The sequence below is a fragment of the Apostichopus japonicus genome, chromosome 9, assembly GCF_037975245.1.
Source record: "Apostichopus japonicus isolate 1M-3 chromosome 9, ASM3797524v1, whole genome shotgun sequence".
NCBI classification, from domain to species: Eukaryota; Metazoa; Echinodermata; class Holothuroidea; order Aspidochirotida; family Stichopodidae; genus Apostichopus; species Apostichopus japonicus.
Window position 1 is genome coordinate 31,403,638 of NC_092569.1, and position 21,496 is coordinate 31,425,133.

The 21,496-nt window shown below is 36.2% G+C and overlaps 2 protein-coding genes across 2 annotated transcripts in view; one reads left to right on the forward strand and one right to left on the reverse strand.

The window, feature by feature from the left end:
* The window catches only part of LOC139973407 (uncharacterized), a 316,080-nt gene that overhangs the window by 200,226 nt on the left and 94,358 nt on the right, over positions 1–21,496 (forward strand). The window lies entirely within an intron of this gene.
* On the reverse strand, positions 8,874–21,185 carry LOC139973397 (uncharacterized). Its single transcript, XM_071980049.1, has 16 exons — positions 20,972–21,185; positions 20,346–20,610; positions 19,309–19,520; positions 18,829–19,038; positions 18,078–18,287; positions 17,324–17,533; positions 16,570–16,779; positions 15,859–16,068; positions 15,125–15,334; positions 14,371–14,580; positions 13,617–13,826; positions 12,863–13,072; positions 12,109–12,318; positions 11,564–11,863; positions 11,049–11,310; positions 8,874–9,806 (listed from the first exon to the last, which is right to left on the reverse strand). Exons 1-16 carry the CDS (start codon positions 21,170–21,172, stop codon positions 9,343–9,345), a joined length of 3,804 nt encoding a protein of 1,267 aa, XP_071836150.1. The 5' UTR covers positions 21,173–21,185; the 3' UTR covers positions 8,874–9,342.

The window sequence follows — 21,496 nt, forward strand, 5'->3', positions numbered from 1 at the left end:
TTTAAATTTCATCCGATATTTGCTTTGATAAACAACCAATTAGTTCACAAGTTAACCATAATGTTATTTTTCTTAGCATAGGTTAATGGATACTTCATCATATGTAGGGTTTTGAAACCCGTATGCACTCGTTACAAGACCGCTTAGGCTTTGCACGCAATATGGACGAGAAACGTGTTGTATTAAAAACAAAATGTGTGAATTTGAGATTTATTTAAGAAATAAAATTTAGACATTTCAATATGTATATGTATTTGGTATGTTTCAAAGTTCTCCTCCAAGAGATTCGTGTTGAGTTTAAATAGTTTAGCCTCTAAAAAGACATGTAAAAGGTAGATTTTCTGCCTAGTAAATTTCTGTTGCAGATTTTCTTTTTACGCGTTTGTTTGATTCTAAAAAAAAATCAATGATGTAATTCATAATTGGGTATCAACAAATGATACAGAATGGACAGTACGAATAGTGGGGCTATCAGCAGAAAATATAAGGGCAAGAGAATAAATGCAGTAATAAAGAGAGATAATTGTGTTTAGAATAATGCTCGATAACGCACAAGTTTAAAAAAAAAACATATCTAAGTTTCAAGAAAGTTACAGTTGAATTGAGCGGATAGCTCATCAGTCGTAATATTTCTACAAAGACTCGAGGTAACAAGTCAGCACAGGTAGACCGTTGTTATATTTTATATGTAGAAAAAAGGACAGGATTTTTTTAATCTGAAGTTAATGAAATACCGAGTTCCACTCAATCAGTTAAAAAAGTATACAAGTAAAACAAATTAATTCAAGTTTACTTTGAAGAAATTAATTTCATTTTATTAATATTTTAGAAACTTACCCGAAAACCATTTGAGTTTAAAAGCAGCAAAACCGCAAAGACGAAAATATATTTGCTTCGAAGTTCTGCCATTGATCCAAAATAAAATGAAACAGAGAAAATAGGGTGCACGAAATGAAGGAGATACTTGCTGACCTTCTGAGACAGTGACAGAAGTAATGAACGTGACATCGTTACCCAACGACGGACCTTCATACGTACGGATGTCCATTTACACCACGTAATTTATCAGTCGGTCACAGTTAAGATCCATAATCTATGTTATGCAATCTAGTGTGTCACATATCGACATCTGTATATAATGTAAGTGTCATTATTATTACAGGATAAATATGTGCTTTGTTTACTTAGAAGCTCTTTTATCTCGAATGGTTAGTTAGAATTTAAGAACTCGCGATTCAACCACAAGGAAATTATAAGAATGGGTGTTTACATCTCATACAATATATGCCAAATTATCTGTATTTTGAACCATTACTGGATTAAATGACTATATTTTAATTGTCTTAATCTTGCCACATATGTTTACGAGTTAAAAAAATAATAAGTGGAATAGAGAAGGCAAATTATAAGCACTAAGAACTGTGTTTTTTCGTCGTTTAAACCCTCTATTGATATGGGACATCATGTATGCAAAGGACGCTCTCAACGTATTAAAATACTTTAACACCAAATCGCTTGGACTCGTGACATATCAATATCAAACAGCACCTTTCGAATATGAGACCAATCACAGGAATAGTAAGTTAGGGCTGGCCAATCAGTGAATAGAGTCATTATATTTTACGATGTGGTTTTGTTTTTATTTACTAGGGAGTTCAAAATTAACAATAATTTGGTTAAAACAACAACAGTAATATTGTTTTTCCACTCGATAAGCATGACTCGCACAGTAAGTACTGTTCATGTCCTGTAACATTTGTTTGAACACAAAGTAGTAATAACTGATTGATACACGGTTGTTGGACATAAAAGTAGTTCCTGTGCCAGCCATTTGATGCGAGTTCTTTAATACGCGATTCTTAAATGAAGTAATATCTAGAACAGGGACGTCGCTAGAGGGGAGTGTGGGGGTGTCTCACCCCTCCCCCCCCCCCCTCCAATCTTGGTAAAACTGACGATAGTTGGAAAATTTGAGTGCGACATTCTGAATTTCCGACTGTCTCACTCTAATTTTTCCGACTGTCGCACTCTAATTTTCACATATTCTTGTAATTCGTGAGTGACCTAAAAAATTTCGGTCACAATTGACCTTTAATCAGTCATATTTACCAAGTTTTCCTTGTCACATTGAGAAATTGTATCTCGCGATCCTTATACTCCACCATACAAAACTTCGTATGATTTTAAATACTCTAAAAAAAATGCCTAATAGAACTACTGTTCAACGTTCGCCAGCTTCAATTCGGTTAATTTATGTATTAACTTTGCTATTGGGTGGGTTGACCTGGTATGCTAGCTTCAAGTAAGTTCAGGATATACATTGCCTCTATGGTATACAATTAAAACACTCAATGCTAATCAACGGAAGCTTAAAGGTGCCATCAACATAAGAAAAAATGTGCCCCATAAGTTGACATTTTTCAGTAAATTGTTTAGATAACAAGATAAAATCTTATAAATAAATCAGAAAAATGTTGGATTGCTTTAACTGAGCAATTGAACAATTTTCTGCAAAATGTTAAATTAACAACTTATCGTATCTCGACATTTTTCTGCAAAATGTGTAATTGTTCAGTCACTTCATTCCAAATGCTCAGTTGGAATGAAGTGAACAATTGAAATGTTTTCATGTGAGTGATAAATAGCCCCGACCCCCCCCCCCCAAGAAAATAATATTAAGCGTGCTATAAAAAAGCACTGTACTTTTTGGTCATTCACTATGTCGTCGAATATACTTTGTTGAAATAAAAATCCCCTTTGTTACATTAACACAGCTTTTGTCGACAGTAGTCTATGTCTCCCCTAAGCAGATAACTATACTCAGTTGCTTACTTGTTTAGCCAGAGTGATTAATAAGTTTGTGAAGTGAGGGCCAGTGATACAAATGTATCGAAGAAATATTTCCGCGCGCTACGCGCGTTCAACATGAGAATGTTGACGAGTAGCACGGGGGAGGGGGGATACAAGGCAGCAGTCGGAATTTTCTGGCTCCAAAACCCATCCAGTTGGAATTTCAGCCACTACACCACCAATCATCAGGCCTTAGCTACGTCCCTGATCTAGACGTTTTATGCTATAGGTAAGCCTATAACTATACCGGAACATGGCCTTTCTTAGTTCTCGGTTTGACGATTTGACGTTATGTAAAGAGAGTTTTGAACTGGAATCAACGGTACCGTACCTACTTAACTTCAAACACATAGCTAGTACAGTAACTTCTGATGCCACCTGTGACACATGTTACTACTGTTCATGTCCCACAGCCGTGCATCAGTAATTTATACGCTGTGTTCGTAACACGGTAACTTGTGTTACAGGTGGCACCAGTAGTTACCGTACTAGTTATATGTATCGGATGGTTTTCCACATATCAGTCCATTATTTGTTACAATATCACTCATGCAGTAAACTGATTCACTTTAAATGAACATGAGCAGGGACTTCCCGTTCCATACACAATAAACACCGTGATATTTATTATGATATCAAAGTACCTTAACTGCTTTAACGTTACACAATCATTTACAAGGTAGTGCCGTCTATTTTCCTTGCTAGTAAGTACAAGGTACTATATGCTAAACAACGTGGTTGACAATTTACGATACCGCACGGAATCTTATGGACGTATAAACCGTATGATATCACGTGATTGAGCCACGTAGCACTGTTCCACGTGTTCGATATGATGACATCACAAGGAAGTACATCTTGAATGATAAAGAATCGTGGCTGGATTCTTTACTACAATGATACAAAGGCATATTGCCAGACGTTATTATCTGTGCCAAGAAATCGGAGTTTATACTTCTTGTGTTAAAGCATTTGCATACACCCTTCCTAATATAACCTAATAGAGGAATATGACCTAGACGTTACGTTATATAGTAACACTACATGGTATCGATGGGTGTATAGTACATGGTGATTTGGTCAAAATGAACAAACATATGTCTTTAGTGTCTCTAAATATAATATTACAACAAGGAAGAAGACGATCTCAATGACAATAATAGTGACATATAGGAGAGCCATCACAACATACTGATTATAAATGATAACCGTGTATTCAAACACATTTCTATTAATATTAAGAAAGTTCGCTAATTATAACTCATTGTTGGAATATTATTAAATTTCTCTCGTGTTTTTCACCATTTTTACCCATTTCGTCTAAGTGTTTTTATGTTTACTGTACAGAGTAGCCTATGAAAGTCCTTACCATTATTGTTGCTGAAAACTTTTCGATCAATATAAATAAATGCCATTCCAAAGACGTTGAGAATATTTCTACCTGCTTATGTTTATGTTATGTCCCACACTCCAACACAACAAAGATCACTTTGAATTACTGGTAGCAATTCGGTAATAACATATTCGGCGTCCCACACTCCTTGCGAATTCCTGTCACCGGACATATCGATTTTCACCGATTCTAGTATATAAAAATAAATATTCATGTATATTTGTCAATTACCAATCACATATATGTGAATAAAGATGTTTTGATTTCAAGTGTCGTATACGCCACCTTTGTATATATATAATAAAGTGTTACAGTGATGAGTGGGAATTGGGATACGTTAGGAATATGGGATGCTGGAAATCGGTTCTGTTAAAGTTCTAAACAAAATATATTTGAAAGAGCCCCCTCTATCCGATTCCGGTAAGTATATGGGTTGGGGACAACCTTTACAACATGTACTCTATGAAATACTTATTTGTGGAGTTGATACGCGATTATTCAAACATTTTTTTCCACCTATATGTTAGCAATATCCTATATTTTTTGTTTAATCATATCTAAATTTAGATTACATTGTCGGAAAGTTGTATATATTATTATAATTTTCCATATAACCACCTTACTTTGTTCGTGTTCGTGTTCGTGGGAGTGGGAATGGTAGTTTCAATCGCTAATACGGATTCATCGTGGTAAGTTGAGTAAATAGCTGTTTCGTTAAGCTGCAGACAGGTCTCATATCCTCATATTCTCTCAGCAGTATTTGTTTACCCAATGCAGGTTAATCAGTAAGTACTTACTAAAGCGATTTAATACCTCGTCCATAGAATTTTAATTAAAGCAATTAAAAGTCACATAGTCCTATTTAAATAAAATATCTGATAGGATGTTGGTGTAACTAATCACATTGATACATTTCACAGCTTCATAGCTTATTCAGTTGATAGGACTATTCAAAAAATTATTCATATACTTAATTGTTAGACTTAATAGCACAAAACCTCTGACGTTATATATGAAAAAAAGCGCAAACAAAATAAGCAATTTGGCACGTTTGTCTATGTGTGACATAAATAATAATTCCTCAATGTTGTGTATTATTGAAATACAATTAATAATTAAACTAAGAATGAGTGCATAGTGGATCAAATTGTGTTTTATTTAACCTACACTTCATTAAATATTATGATAATATTATATTCAACAATAAAATGAGGAAGTTTTGACAAATTTGACAATTTTCGACATAAAGACTCATTTACCTATATAAAAGTTTTTAAGCCTAAACGTGATATTATTTCAAGGTAGAAAACGCACATTTTAACATGATTATTGGATAATTATTATCACTTATACTGATACAATGGTACATTAAAATTGTACACCAAACTTTAATTTGGTATGTTGTAGCCTTCTAGCAAACACTATTATCAGTCCAGGGTGTATATCTATTCTGCGTTTAAGTTTAAACAAACCCTTTTACATATTTGAGGTCCATCAGTTAAAGTGACGGGACTATATTGTATAAGACAACGACTTCGGGGCAATTCCCGAGATACAACATAAAACTCAATCGGGCAAAAACATGTTTACAATGTGTTAAAAATTTGACGGTTGGTGTTGAAAGTCATGAGGTCTTCTGTTGCATATATGAAGTAAAAAAACACTTGGTTGAGTTATTAGATTAGGAAGGACATGACTAACTTTTCTTCTGTCCCACTTCCTTCTTCCTTTGTTCCACCCCCTCCCCCCATCACTCCTCTTCTCACAGCTCTCTTCCACCCCCTTTTTACTCCAACCCTTTCTGTCTTTGTCCTTCTCCTTCAATCATTTATTCAATTATGCTTCGTTGTCGGAATGTTATTAACTTTCTCTCGTATTCTTCATCTTTTTCTCCCATTTCTTTTATGTATTTATTTCGGTTACATAGTAGCCTATGCAGTTCCTAACCATTATTGTTATTGGAAACTAGGCTTTAAAATAAATATTCATGTGAAATTGTCTATTTTCAATCAAATGTAAGTTAAAAAAGATCTTATCATTTTCGAGTGTCGTTTACGCCACCTATGTACATATATTGATAATGTTGTACAGTGATGAGTAGGATTTACTATTTGATATCAAAATAAAAAAAACATCCTGTCTTTATTAATACATCCTTGCGATTTTTATTGGATAGGCGTTTGATGGAAAAATCCCTTAGATGTTTCTTGTACCATGACAGTTTCGAGTTTCCGGACGCAAGGTAACGGTAAATTGCCTTTTTTTACCACATTGGCGGCGCATTCACATACATTGGTAATTAATTTGGTGTCCTCGTGTAGTAGGAAAACCTTTCGCCTTTTGGGGTAACATTTTGATAAAACAAACCATTTCACGCGCATGGTTCTAAAGCGACGTGTTGCTGGTGCTACGGTGGCGCTTCATTTCACAAAGGAAAGTTTTAGAACTATGTGTCTAAGTTTTATCATGTTTTGTTTTGCTTCGATCACTTGGGTACGTAGGCATACTGGGTCTCATGTGGAAAGTGTTTGTACGAAAACGAAAATCCGTGGGCGTATAAGGCTTTAGATTGATGAATATCTATATCCGTATGGTTCCTTGGTAGCATCTGCAAACGCTTCCTGCATACGTTTGACTTGTTCTGGATGCATCTGTTTTGCCAAATTTGAGACTTGGATTTTGTCTCTAGGGCTTTTAAATAACATGATGTAATATGTGATATTACTTGTTTCCTTTGCCAGTTAAATAAAAATTGTGATATAGCTCATGGAAATATTTCATATGATTATCTTTCTATTAACATCATATTTTCATGCTGAGTTTCTTTTGGAAAACCAATCATTTGTGCGTTGATCGTTCCCATGTGACGTCATGATATCGTCTAAAATCATCAACTTTTTGTAAGATGGGTCAAGAATGTCTCCAATTCCGACAGGAGACCCTCAACTAAAGGATTTTAGAGAGGACCACAGACAGCTCTATAACAGATGGCTGATATTCCCAATAGCAATACACAATCCTCTCGGGCATTGAGAGAAATGATTCCCTTTTTTTCAAATACCACCTTAACAACAAAGAAAAAATGTATCGACTATGAAAAGGACAATATACGCAATTGTCTCATGAGAGCTACCGTCATCTTAGCTTACGATATATTTGAATCCTGATGACCACGCAAACTCCTTATTAAAATGATTCTGACAATTTGAAATGCCAGAAATAAGACGTCCAAATGAGTAAAATGAAATAATATTTGCTCAACCCTAACGAAAATTGCCACCCGATTACTTTCCGGTTCTCCTTTTAGTTAATTGTTTTGTATTAATGACGGTTCCAGCAAAGAGCTTTAATGTCTATGAAAACGTTGCGGGTTTAACCACTGCTACCACAACGTCATATTCAGCGTATACAAACACACCCGCACTCTGGTCAGGGCGTACTCAAATTGCATTTCAATGCGCACAATACGTTTTTTCGGAGATTAAAGTGGCGTCCGCTAGCTAGGTCAGGTGTCATATCAAATGCATACAATGGGGAACCTTTGGCGTAGTCACTACAACTGATCTGATTGCCGTAGTCACTGAACATACTATTTAATCCCGAAGACAGGCAATGACGTAGCGATCATCCGTAAAATTAAGGAGTAACGGTTTCCATGGTAGCTGTTCACCGTCGACGTATAACGCTAAAAACAGAATGTTGGGCCAGTAAAGTTGAATGGTGCGAAGGCGTTGCATCCACAGTCTCTCTCTATATATCAGCCGATTTGAAGTAGAATTACTACCGAAGCATTAAACATGTATATACATTACAAACAATAGTTGTGAATGATAACAAATATGTCAATACGAACCAGCAATTAGCTGACGGTATGGATAAGTATAATACGAGTTGCTTTGTGTTTGTCATTGTTGTCATCTTAATGAACAAAACGCTAGTTCTTTGAATAATCAACAAGACTCCATTATCTGTTGTTGAATACCAGACATGTGGAGTCGGAATACAAAGGCCACTGTCATGCCGTGCCCCCCCCCCCTCCCCACCTATGCCCTCCCATTTCTAAGTTATTCTTGAAAATTACACTTTCCTTTGAATTTGTAAGTCTCAAGGGGATTCATGTCGGAATATTACTCAAACTTGTTATATTTTAAACACAGCAGTAAAGCTTTAATTTCATGCTGGGGTTGGGGATGATCAGGTGTTTATCGCAAAACAAGGAATTTGGAGAACGATAGTTTCTATATTCGGGACAACCAAGCAGATGACCAAATGAATAAATACCACATCATATTCATACATGGGGATGAGTGAGGGAGTAAGAAATATATGCAGATCAATGGTAAGTTATTAAGTCTGGTTGAATATGTACCTTTGGAAAATATCTAATTAAAGGTGTCGTCCAGAACACTGGTTATATATGATCAAATTCGTGTGTATTATCGGAGGAAATGTATCATCTAATTGTGTCAATTTTAGGATATTGATTCAGGAATAAGGAGGGCACATATTATGGTGATTTCGGATGGTTGTGTTCTGTTTGCATAAACCAGTGCGCTTTACTCTGGCAGTAGAACTGATCTCTCAAAGATAATACATAAACAACCCAGAAAGTAAATCAAAACGTATCAGATGTCGTTGCTAGTTAAGCGATGTCATTACATTGCCACTAACTTTTATTCAATATAATCGCAACATTTGGAAAGGAACATGACTAGTCAGCATACTGATGTATTTTTTTAATATATTTCATTGCATAATTTCATAGTATTCTCAGTGCTATTATTACTGATAACATTTTAAAAGACAAGTTTGGAATCCAATGCAATTATCGAAAACTATTTGAAAAAGTATCAAATGCCATCGAGTTCTCTTTGTTGGCTGTCCCACTGGTAAAATGGTTCACCGTTGTTTAGTATTTTGCCCATAATATAGTATTGCCTTGGAAGGATTATTAGTGTCTCTTTCCTTCAATTCGATCTTTCAAATACGCAAACTTCCACTATAGCTTCGATATGTACTTCCTTATTTAATATATGTTATTATATCGCCAACCGTTTCCTGTTCTTGTTACCTTGAAGACTTCAAATCCACTACTTTGATTATTGACGTGGCTGTATTTTCATTGTTGTTGTTGTTATTCCGCAATCAGAACCGTGAAGATTCTTCCAGAAGATACCGCGGTAATTGTTGGACGAGTAATCCCCATTCAGATTGGAGTAGCCGCAGGAATAGAAAGTTGTCTCATAAACCGGATTTTTGTTTCGGCAGCATCTATAATTATAATAACCACTACAGCCATCGCAATTATAACATTTATGATGAGGATAATAATAATAATAACAGTAATAATAATAATAACAATAACAGTCAGAGTAATCGTAGCCACCTGTAGCTACGCGGTCGCTGAATGAGTAGCAGTTGCTGGTAGAGCCCGTGCTACTATCGTCTGGATACCACCAGCCACCTCGGTGTTTTTCTGCACAGTCGAAGGTACTCGATCCATCATTGTCTTCATTGTGCGTACTAAATCGATATCCTGAATTTGCTCCCATAGCATTGTTACCTGGACGGAAATTAGCGAATAATTAATGAAGGTGTTTTCTTGTAAAATATGAAGTTGTTACCTTTTATTATAAATGGACATTATTATGTCACTTTGGAGTCGTTTGCTGTAGTTGTCGGGTATATTTGCGTTTGTTGTTTGTTCGTTTAAGTTTGAGCTTACGTAATATTTTTGTGCTGTAGTCACGTTTGCGGATTTTACTGGAGCGGTTTCAATTCTGCCAATTCGTCTGGGACCTAATTTGCGAACATCGTGAAGTATTACAATATATTTCTTTATGTATATATTGTATTCATATTAATATTTCTCTTTCTTCGACAAATATTAATTAATAATATAGTACTGAGTGTCAGATTAACAGAAATGTAAACGGTGCATTTGTTGAAGTATTCACTTTCGGCATTTTGTAAAATATATAGTTTTGACTGTTTAATATATGCTAGTTGTTCAAATAAGTGTGAGAGAAATAAAGTGTTTGATTGTATCATTCATGTAATCATCTTCTCTCGTGATAACGTCTTATATTTCATACTGACGGATTACTTTAATTTGATATCAACAAACTAATAGTTTACCATATGATTATACATTTCTAACGACAAGAAATACGGCAAGTAATGCTCTTTAAGAATGTAACACATACAGTTCGTCTCGACTGATCTCTTAAAAAAATGTCCGAATCATTTGATACTTTTGTTGTTATTATTGTAATATAATTGGCCTCTCAATCACTGTAATGAACAAATATTGCATGGTCAAATGAAACTTAATTTTCTTTTCTTTGGAAATGATAAAGTCGTTCTTTAAGAAATTAATTTAATTCACTCTTTAATAACATATTTCAATCACAAAGTAAGCTGAAAAGCTGCAGCAGTTTTTAGGTTTCCAGACTGGTTATAATTCCTTAATGTTTTAAGCTTGACATTTGCGAGCAAGCAGACGCTACTAACTATATAAAAGTGGTTGATATGATATATTATGTATGATGTTACAACAATATATCATTTTACCAACACGTGCTAAAATGCAAGGCAATTGTTTAATGAGCAATGCGCACGGGACTCTAAGCTCGACATCTAATACAGTTTGACATTAGTATATACACTATATTTATAACATGACCTGAGTATATGTACGAGTACAAATCCAAGAGTGTGATTAAAACTACAGGTAGTTATGCTAGAATGATATTACGTAATAACTACAAGTATGCGTGTGATTGACATTTAGCACAATACATACCAGCATTTCCATTGTAGCCACTCAATGACAGTCGGTATTTGTCTCCCTCATTACTGATTCTGAAAGATGAATAACGGGTGTGGTATCTTGCTCCTTCCCTGTTTGTCTTTTCTATTTTAAGTTGGTAGGTTTTTTGATTTGTCAATTTGTATATTTTATCGTTGCCAATCCAATGATCTCCTGTTGGAATTCCAAACCCGTTTTTGTACTCATTCCAGTTTCGATAAAAGCTGACGGAATTACTTGTACGTCGTTGCAAAATCTAAAAAGAGAATCAATTAGTTTATAGATGGCAAGTAAGTAATGTATACAATGTATCATTGTACTACAATAAGTAAGAGAAATTAATTGGTGAAGGTCAATAATCCGATTTGTTATGAACTGATAGGAAGATGGATCAATTTAATTAAATAGTTGAATGATTTACTTCCAATGTTACTGAACGAAGTCCTGTCATATGAGAAAACACAAGTTTATCATGGGAAAGCTTTTGTTTGTCAATGGCTAAAACTTACTGTCCATCCCCCACTAGACATTTCACAATAAACTTCAAAACCAGAGCTTCCAGCGGGATAAATGGTATATGCTCCGTTATTTCTTCTGCCCGCTCTGTATAGATCAGAACAATCTCTCGGTCCACTGCGGGTACATGTAACACCATCACCTGCAAACCATTCGACACAGTAACATCTACGGATATCATTCCGCTCCTCACAGGTTGCGTCTGCACTGCAACTGTACCTCTCACTTGTAAGTACGTTACTGGTGCAGGTTATTCGTAAGGAACAGCCAGAATTGATGTATGATTCACCTTCCTGGAAAGATAAATGTATGACGTCATATTCCAAAGATAGTAAAATATATGATATTTGTTACATTTTTAGCGACTTTTGATGACACACTGGATTAACACTAATAAACGGTCATGAGCGTTTTAAACATATTAGGTAACGTTAATCGTTTTGGGTGTATCATAATTGCGTTGCCATGCTTTTTATTTTCGCTAGGTGTAAATGAATACAGGCAAAGCATTTAAAATACCCTAAAGAATCGTACTGACCCCTACTACACTTCCTTTGGCAGCTACGAAGCAGTTGTGAGTGCACGTGATTCCGTCACCTTCGTAGTTTGGATCGCAATAACATTTACGGACACCGTTCCTCGTATCACAGGTTGCGTGATCACTACACTGGTAACTCGCCTCTACAATCTGGTTGTTTCTACAAGTTGATCTTCGTGTACATCTCGAATTGACGTAAAACTCGCCTTCCTAATTTAAAATATTCAGCGAAACAAAAACCTAATGAATTAAATATTGTCAATGCAAATTATCCCTCGACTTTTCTCGCAAAGGGTATGAACTTTAGGAAAGTTCTGTGAGGTTTTTGAACCAAACTCCAATATATTCGATCTAGTGATTTGCCATTAAAACCAAAACGTAGCTAAAACATGTTGCATTCAAAGGTTAATTTCAACTTAACACTTAGGCTATAATTCTTTCTAATCGCAAGACTTTGGGTTAAAAAGTAAATCATGACTTTTTATGTAACATCTATGAGGGAATGCACATCCGTATGAGTAGTGTTATCAATCCCTTCTTAATGTAATACATCAATCGACTGACAGGTTTGCCTGTACCGGCGACGGAATTGGGGTCCATGGTCCCTGCCTAGACCGCGATACACACGCCAATCGGTTAACTGTAAATGTATAGCGATAATCGACAATTTAACTATTTAAAGGTTTGGTTGAAATAATATGGACAATGCGTGAAGAGCAAAGTATTTAAAATGCCCTGAAAGAAATGTACTGACCCTTAATACACTTCCTTTGGCAGCAACGAAGCAGTTGTGGGTGCACGTCACTCCGCCCCCTTGGTAGTTTTCATTGCAGTAACATTTACGTACACCGTTCCTCGTATCACAGGTTGCGTGATCACTACACTGGTAACTCGCCTCTATAATCTGGTTGTTTCTACAAGTTGATCTTCGTGTACATCTCGAATTGACGTAAAACTCGCCTTTCTAATTTAAAATATTCAGCGAAACAAAAAACTAATGAATTAAATATTGTCAATGCAAATTATCCCTCGACTTTTCTCGCAAAGGGTATGAACTTTAGGAAAGTTCTATGAGGTTTTTGAACCAAACTCCAATATATTTGATCTAGTGATTTGCCATTAAAACCAAAACGTAGCTAAAACATGTTGCATTCAAAGGTTAATTTCAACTTAACACTTAGGCTATAATTCTTTCTAATCGCAAGACTTTGGGTTCAAAAGTAAATCATGACTTTTTCTGTAACATTTATGAGGGAATGCACATCCGTATGAGTAGTGTTATCAATCCCTTCTTAATGTAATACATCAATCGACTGACAGGTTTGCCTGCACCGGCGACGGAATTGGGGTCCATGGTCCCTGCCTAAACCGCGATACACACGCCAATCGGTTAACTGTAAATGTATAGCGATAATCGACAATTTAACTATTTAAAGGTTTGGTTGAAATAATATGGACAATGCGTGAAGAGCAAAGTATTTACAATGCCCTGAAAGAAATGTACTGACCCTTAATACACTTCCTTTGGCAGCAACGAAGCAGTTGTGGGTGCACGTCACTCCGTCCCCTTGGTAGTTTTCATTGCAGTAACATTTACGTACACCGTTCCTCGTATCACAGGTTGCGTGATCACTACACTGGTAACTCGCCTCTATAATCTGGTTGTTTCTACAAGTTGATCTTCGTGTACATCTCGAATTGACGTAAAACTCGCCTTCCTAATTTAAAATATTCAGCGAAACAAAAACCTAATGAATTAAATATTGTCAATGCAAATTATCCCTCGACTTTTTTCGCAAAGGGTATGAACTTTAGGAAAGTTCTATGAGGTTTTTGAACCAAACTCCAATATATTCGATCTAGTGATTTGCCATTAAAACCAAAACGTAGGTAAAACATGTTGCATTCAAAGGTTAATTTCAACTTAACACTTAGGCTATAATTCTTTCTAATCGCAAGACTTTGGGTTAAAAAGTAAATCATGACTTTTTATGTAACATCTATGAGGGAATGCACATCCGTATGAGTAGTGTTACCAATCCCTTCTTAATGTAATACATCAATCGACTGACAGGTTTGCATGCACCGGCGACGGAATTGGGGTCCATGGTCCCTGCCTAAACCGCGATACACACGCCAATCGGTTAACTGTAAATGTATAGCGATAATCGACAATTTAACTATTTAAAGGTTTGATTGAAATAATATGGACAATGCGTGAAGAGCAAAGTATTTACAATGCCCTGAAAGAAATGTACTGACCCTTAATACACTTCCTTTGGCAGCAACGAAGCAGTTGTGGGTGCACGTCACTCCGTCCCCTTGGTAGTTTTCATTGCAGTAACATTTACGTACACCGTTCCTCGTATCACAGGTTGCGTGATCACTACACTGGTAACTCGCCTCTATAATCTGGTTGTTTCTACAAGTTGATCTTCGTGTACATCTCGAATTGACGTAAAACTCGCCTTCCTAATTTAAAATATTCAGCGAAACAAAAAACTAATGAATTAAATATTGTCAATGCAAATTATCCCTCGACTTTTCTCGCAAAGGGTATGAACTTTAGGAAAGTTCTATGAGGTTTTTGAACCAAACTCCAATATATTCGATCTAGTGATTTGCCATTAAAACCAAAACGTAGCTAAAACATGTTGCATTCAAAGGTTAATTTCAACTTAACACTTAGGCTATAATTCTTTCTAATCGCAAAACTTTGGGTTCAAAAGTAAATCATGACTTTTTATGTAACATCTATGAGGGAATGCACATCCGTATGAGTAGTGTTATCAATCCCTTCTTAATGTAATACATCAATCGACTGACAGGTTTGCATGCACCGGCGACGGAATTGGGGTCCATGGTCCCTGCCTAAACCGCGATACACACGCCAATCGGTTAACTGTAAATGTATAGCGATAATCGACAATTTAACTATTTAAAGGTTTGGTTGAAATAATATGGACAATGCGTGAAGAGCAAAGTATTTAAAATGCCCTGAAAGAAATGTACTGACCCTTAATACACTTCCTTTGGCAGCAACGAAGCAGTTGTGGGTGCACGTCACTCCGCCCCCTTGGTAGTTTTCATTGCAGTAACATTTACGTACACCGTTCCTCGTATCACAGGTTGCGTGATCACTACACTGGTAACTCGCCTCTATAATCTGGTTGTTTCTACAAGTTGATCTTCGTGTACATCTCGAATTGACGTAAAACTCGCCTTCCTAATTTAAAATATTCAGCGAAACAAAAAACTAATGAATTAAATATTGTCAATGCAAATTATCCCTCGACTTTTCTCGCAAAGGGTATGAACTTTAGGAAAGTTCTATGGGGTTTTTGAACCAAACTCCAATATATTCGATCTAGTGATTTGCCATTAAAACCAAAACGTAGCTAAAACATGTTGCATTCAAAGGTTAATTTCAACTTAACACTTAGGCTATAATTCTTTCTAATCGCAAGACTTTGGGTTCAAAAGTAAATCATGACTTTTTCTGTAACATTTATGAGGGAATGCACATCCGTATGATTAGTGTTATCAATCCCTTCTTAATGTAATACATCAATCGACTGACAGGTTTGCCTGCACCGGCGACGGAATTGGGGTCCATGGTCCCTGCCTAAACCGCGATACACAATGTATAGCGATAATCGACAATTTAACTATTTAAAGGTTTGGTTGAAATAATATGGACAATGCGTGAAGAGCAAAGTATTTACAATGCCCTGAAAGAAATGTACTGACCCTCAGTACACTTCCTTTGGCAGCAACGAAGCAGTTGTGGGTGCACGTCACTCCGTCCCCTTGGTAGTTTTCATTGCAGTAACATTTACGTACACCGTTCCTCGTATCACAGGTTGCGTGATCACTACACTGGTAACTCGCCTCTATAATCTGGTTGTTTCTACAAGTTGATCTTCGTGTACATCTCGAATTGACGTGAAACTCGCCTTCCTAATTTAAAATATTCATCGAAACAAAAAACTAATGAATTAAATATTGTCAATGCAAATTATCCCTCGACTTTTCTCGCAAAGGGTATGAACTTTAGGAAAGTTCTATGGGGTTTTTGAATCAAACTCCAATATATTCGATCTAGTGATTTGCCATTAAGCTATCAGGCATCAGGCTATAATTCTTTCTAATCGCAAGACTTTGGGTTCAAAAGTAAATCATGACTTTTTATGTAACAACAATGAGGGAATGCATTTCCGTATGAGTAGTGTTATCAATCCCTGCTTAATGTAATACATCAATCGACTGACAGGTTTGCATGCACCGGCGACGGAATTGGGGTCCATGGTCCCTGCCTAAACCGCGATACACACGCCAATCGGTTAACTGTAAATGTATAGCGATAATCGACAATTTAACTATTTAAAGGTTTGATTGAAATAATATGGACAATGCGTGAAGAGCAAAGTATTTACAATGCCCTGAAAGAAATGTACTGACCCTTAATACACTTCCTTTGGCAGCAACGAAGCAGTTGTGGGTGCACGTCACTCCGTCCCCTTGGTAGTTTTCATTGCAGTAACATTTACGTACACCGTTCCTCGTATCACAGGTTGCGTGATCACTACACTGGTAACTCGCCTCTATAATCTGGTTGTTTCTACAAGTTGATCTTCGTGTACATCTCGAATTGACGTAAAACTCGCCTTCCTAATTTAAAATATTCAGCGAAACAAAAAACTAATGAATTAAATATTGTCAATGCAAATTATCCCTCGACTTTTCTCGCAAAGGGTATGAACTTTAGGAAAGTTCTATGAGGTTTTTGAACCAAACTCCAATATATTCGATCTAGTGATTTGCCATTAAAACCAAAACGTAGCTAAAACATGTTGCATTCAAAGGTTAATTTCAACTTAACACTTAGGCTATAATTCTTTCTAATCGCAAAACTTTGGGTTCAAAAGTAAATCATGACTTTTTATGTAACATCTATGAGGGAATGCACATCCGTATGAGTAGTGTTATCAATCCCTTCTTAATGTAATACATCAATCGACTGACAGGTTTGCCTGCACCGGCGACGGAATTGGGGTCCATGGTCCCTGCCTAGACCGCGATACACACGCCAATCGGTTTACTGTAAATGTATAACGATAATCGACAATTTAACTATTTAAAGGTTTGGTTGAAATAATATGGACAATGCGTGAAGAGCAAAGTATTTACAATGCCCTGAAAGAAATGTACTGACCCTTAATACACTTCCTTTGGCAGCAACGAAGCAGTTGTGGGTGCACGTCACTCCGTCCCCTTGGTAGTTTTCATTGCAGTAACACTTACGTACACCGTTCCTCGTATCACAGGTTGCGTGATCACTACACTGGTAACTCGCCTCTATAATCTGGTTGTTTCTACAAGTTGATCTTCGTGTACATCTCGAATTGACGTGAAACTCGCCTTCCTAATTTAAAATATTCAGCGAAACAAAAAACTAATGAATTAAATATTGTCAATGCAAATTATCCCTCGACTTTTCTCGCAAAGGGTATGAACTTTAGGAAAGTTCTATGGGGTTTTTGAACCAAACTCCAATATATTCGATCTAGTGATTTGCCATTAAAACCAAAACGTAGCTAAAACATGTTGCATTCAAAGGTTTATTTCAACTTAACACTTAGGCTATAATTCTTTCTAATCGCAAGACTTTGGGTTCAAAAGTAAATCATGACTTTTTCTGTAACATTTATGAGGGAATGCACATCCGTATGAGTAGTGTTATCAATCCCTTCTTAATGTAATACATCAATCGACTGACAGGTTTGCCTGCACCGGCGACGGAATTGGGGTCCATGGTCCCTGCCTAGACCGCGATACACACGCCAATCGGTTAACTGTAAATGTATAGCGATAATCGACAATTTAACTAGTTAAAGGTTTGATTCAAATAATATGGACAATGCATGAAGAGCAAAGTATTTAAAATGTCCTGAAAGAAATGTACTGACCCTTAATACACTTCCTTTGGCAGCAACGAAGCAGTTGTGAGTGCACGTGACTCCGTCCCCTTGGTAGTCTTCATTGCAGTAACATTTACGGACACCGCTCCTTTCATCACAGGTTGCGTGTTCACTACACTGGTAACTCGCCTCTACAAGCGTGTTGTTCCTACAAGTTGATCTCCGTGTACAACTCGGATGGACGTGAAACTCGCCTTCCTAATTTAAGATATTCAGCGAAAAAACCTAATGAATGAAATATTGCCAATGCAAATTTCCCCTCGACTTTTCTCGCAAAGGGTATGAACTTTAAAAAATTTCATGAGGTTTTCGAACCAAACTCCAATATATTCGACCTAGTGATTTGCCATTAAAACCAAAAAGTAGCTAAAAAATGTTGCATTCAAAGGTTTATTTCAACTTAACACTTAGGCTACAATTCTTTCTAATGGCAAAACTTTGGGTTCAAAAGTAAATCATGACTTTTTATGTAACATTTATGAGGGAATGAACATCCGTATAGGTAGTATTATCAATCCCTTCTTAATGTAATACATCCAACGACTGACAGGTTTGCCTGCACCGGCGACGGAATTGGGGTCCATGGTCCCTGCCTAAACCGCGATGCATACGCCACTCGGTTATCTGTCAATGTATTGCAATAATCGACAAGTTTAACTAGTTAAAGGCTTGCTTCAAATTATTTTGACAATGAATTAAGATCAATGCATTTTAAATGGCCTGAAAGAAATGTACTGACCTTTAATACACTTCTTTTGGCAACATGGAAGCAGTTGTGGGTGCACGTCACTCCGTCTCCTTGGTAGTTTTGATAGCAATAACATTTACGGACACCGTTCCTCTCATCACAGGTTGCGTGATCACTACACTGGTAACTCGCCTCTATAATCTGGTTGTTCCTACAAGTTGATCTTTGTGTACATCTTGAATTGACGTAAAACTCGTCGTCCTAATTTAAGATATTCAGCGAAAATACTAATAAATCTTTCATCAATTTGCGGTTTTCACAGTGAAATGTACAGGGTTTCAACAGTGTGTGGTCAATACAAACTTCCTATCAATTGGTCTAGGCAAGGATATGGCCCTTTAAGAAATTTAAATGCGGTCGTTGAAGCCAACTCGGATGACGCAGGCTTTCCGGATTCGCCATAAAAAGGTAGCTATCAAACAATAAATGAAGAGGAAAGCATTTAAAATGCCCCGAAAAAGCCGTACTGACCCTTAATACACCTCCTTTGTCAGCAACGAAGCAGTTGCATTGGTTCAGAGGGATACATCGCTCATGCTGTATTAGATAATCACCGACACAAACACATTGCTCTGTTTCTGGGTGAGATGTAGCCGAGATGCAAGAGTCAGGGTCATCACAAGTCCTCTCACAGGTCTCATTGCTAAATATCTCATTAGCCGGACACCATTCGGGGATCATTCCTAGAGCCAGGAAATATTAAAATGTAAATAATATGAACCCGATAGAGAAACGAAGAATATGACATGAGAAAGAACAGGTTTGTCATTCTGCCCTCTCATGTCATTCTTATCTGAAGGTTAAAGGAAAAAACACACAATCAGAAACAGTTCGAATATATACAGAACAATTTAAATCAGGTAGTGGCTGTTCCTTATTCAACTTTATGTTAATATTTATTCAACATTACGAGATAATATTCCATAATTTGTTGCACAACTGGTCTGAAACCATATAGTCATAGCTTACTTCTGTTTCCGAGTTTCCGCGGAGTTACTATACTACTTTTTGACAACAATGATTATTAATTACAACGTTGGTTGTTTTGATTAAACTGAGAGACGGAACTGTTAATGTGTGAACATTCTGTTGTACACATGTTAGATACGGTTCCTTGTTCAGAACCAATGTTAGTGTTGAGTACGAAGCAGTAATATAGTAAGTGCGTAATCACAATTCAGCTAATGGAGGCCATTTCGAAATCTAGTATAGATAATAATGCAATATTAATATTTCAACATATAATATATATCACATTATGTTGGAACCGCTTCTATATGTATTTTAGCACCGTTGTACTCGCTGGTATACTCTATGTATACTCGTACTATATGTATTGTAGCAGTTTATTCAAGCTAAGAACAATTTTGCCATCTCAATTTTACTTCCAAAAGATCAATTCGATCTCAGAATAAACCTTTCAGTTTATGCACGTTACTTTCGACATTTAATAAACAAATACGAGTTATTTTGGCTTTATGTTTAATAAGAATGTAAAAGACACTTACCATCTGATATTTCGAATGTACCTAAACTAGATATATGATAATCCCCCCATTCATCTGAGATACGAAAATCGTCGTATGTTACATAGTACGTATCTCCAGCAACGTTCTCAAAATCCATTCGCAGTTGGTACCGCTTTTGATTTGTTAAGAAGGCAATTTTCTCATTACCAATCCAAAACTCACTCCCTAGAAAGCCAAAGCCATTTCTGAAATCTTTCCAACTTCTATTGAAATTGACGGAATCTGATCTTCGGCGCTGTAATACCTACGACGAATACCAAAGAAGTTAAGCGTTAACTAGGACGTTATTAAATATTAATTATTCGTTCCCTACCGCAATGTGATTTGTTGCTAACATTTCTAACAGAAAATATAAATTATATATATAACTTCAATTTGTAGTGTAGGCTAAAGGTTTACAGTTTTTCTTGGAAGATGAACTACACTGAACTTAATTTCAAAATGTATAAAAATAATTGATTTAAATTTTGCTTCGATAAAAAGATTCAAATTGAAAAAAGGATTTTTTTACATCACTATGTATTGCTGTGGGCAAAATTGAAGTAAATATGTTTAAAACTGGTTAAAGTTAAACAGGGGACATCAAGTTATCAACTATGGCATACCGTCCATCCACCAGTATCAAGATCATTATAACAGTAAGCCTCAAACGGTTCCGGGTAGCCATCTGGTTTAATAAGGTACACTCCAGATGTATTGTGGGTAGAGGAACATACATTCGATACTTCTCTGCAATCTCTCGGATACTCAGGTTGTTGAAAAACAAAGTATGTAAAACCTGGATGAAAGGTAAAACAAATAAACATTTTATCGATTGAAAATTCATTTCAGTTAACGAAAATAGCATTCTTAGCCAATTGTAATAAACATGGCTTTGTTACTATGAGAGTTAAGATAATAGATTAGCGATTAGCCTTTATGCCAATGATTACTCAACTACCGTATAGAGGAAGATATCGCGACTGATATTAAATTTAATAAGGTAATCGTGGTTGGATTCTCAGATGTAACTGTTTTGAAACAATTACGTTAACATAAAATTCAAAGACCATTTGAATCAAATGTTTTCGTAGTTATCAGTACTTAAAGACTAATGAAAACAGTCAAATTCCATTTAACGCACATGAAAA

Bases quoted from the DNA above. Each gene is read 5' to 3' on its own strand.
- LOC139973397 (XM_071980049.1), bottom strand. From the start codon at position 21,172: ATGTTTATTTGTTTTACCTTTCATCCAGGTTTTACATACTTTGTTTTT. The intron at 19,521-20,345 runs GTAAGTGTCTTT...TCCTGGCTCTAG, and splicing joins TACATTCGAAATATCAGATG to GAATGATCCCCGAATGGTGT. The intron at 13,073-13,616 runs GTCAGTACATTT...ATTTTAAATTAG, and splicing joins CCAAAGGAAGTGTATTAAGG to AAAGGCGAGTTTTACGTCAA.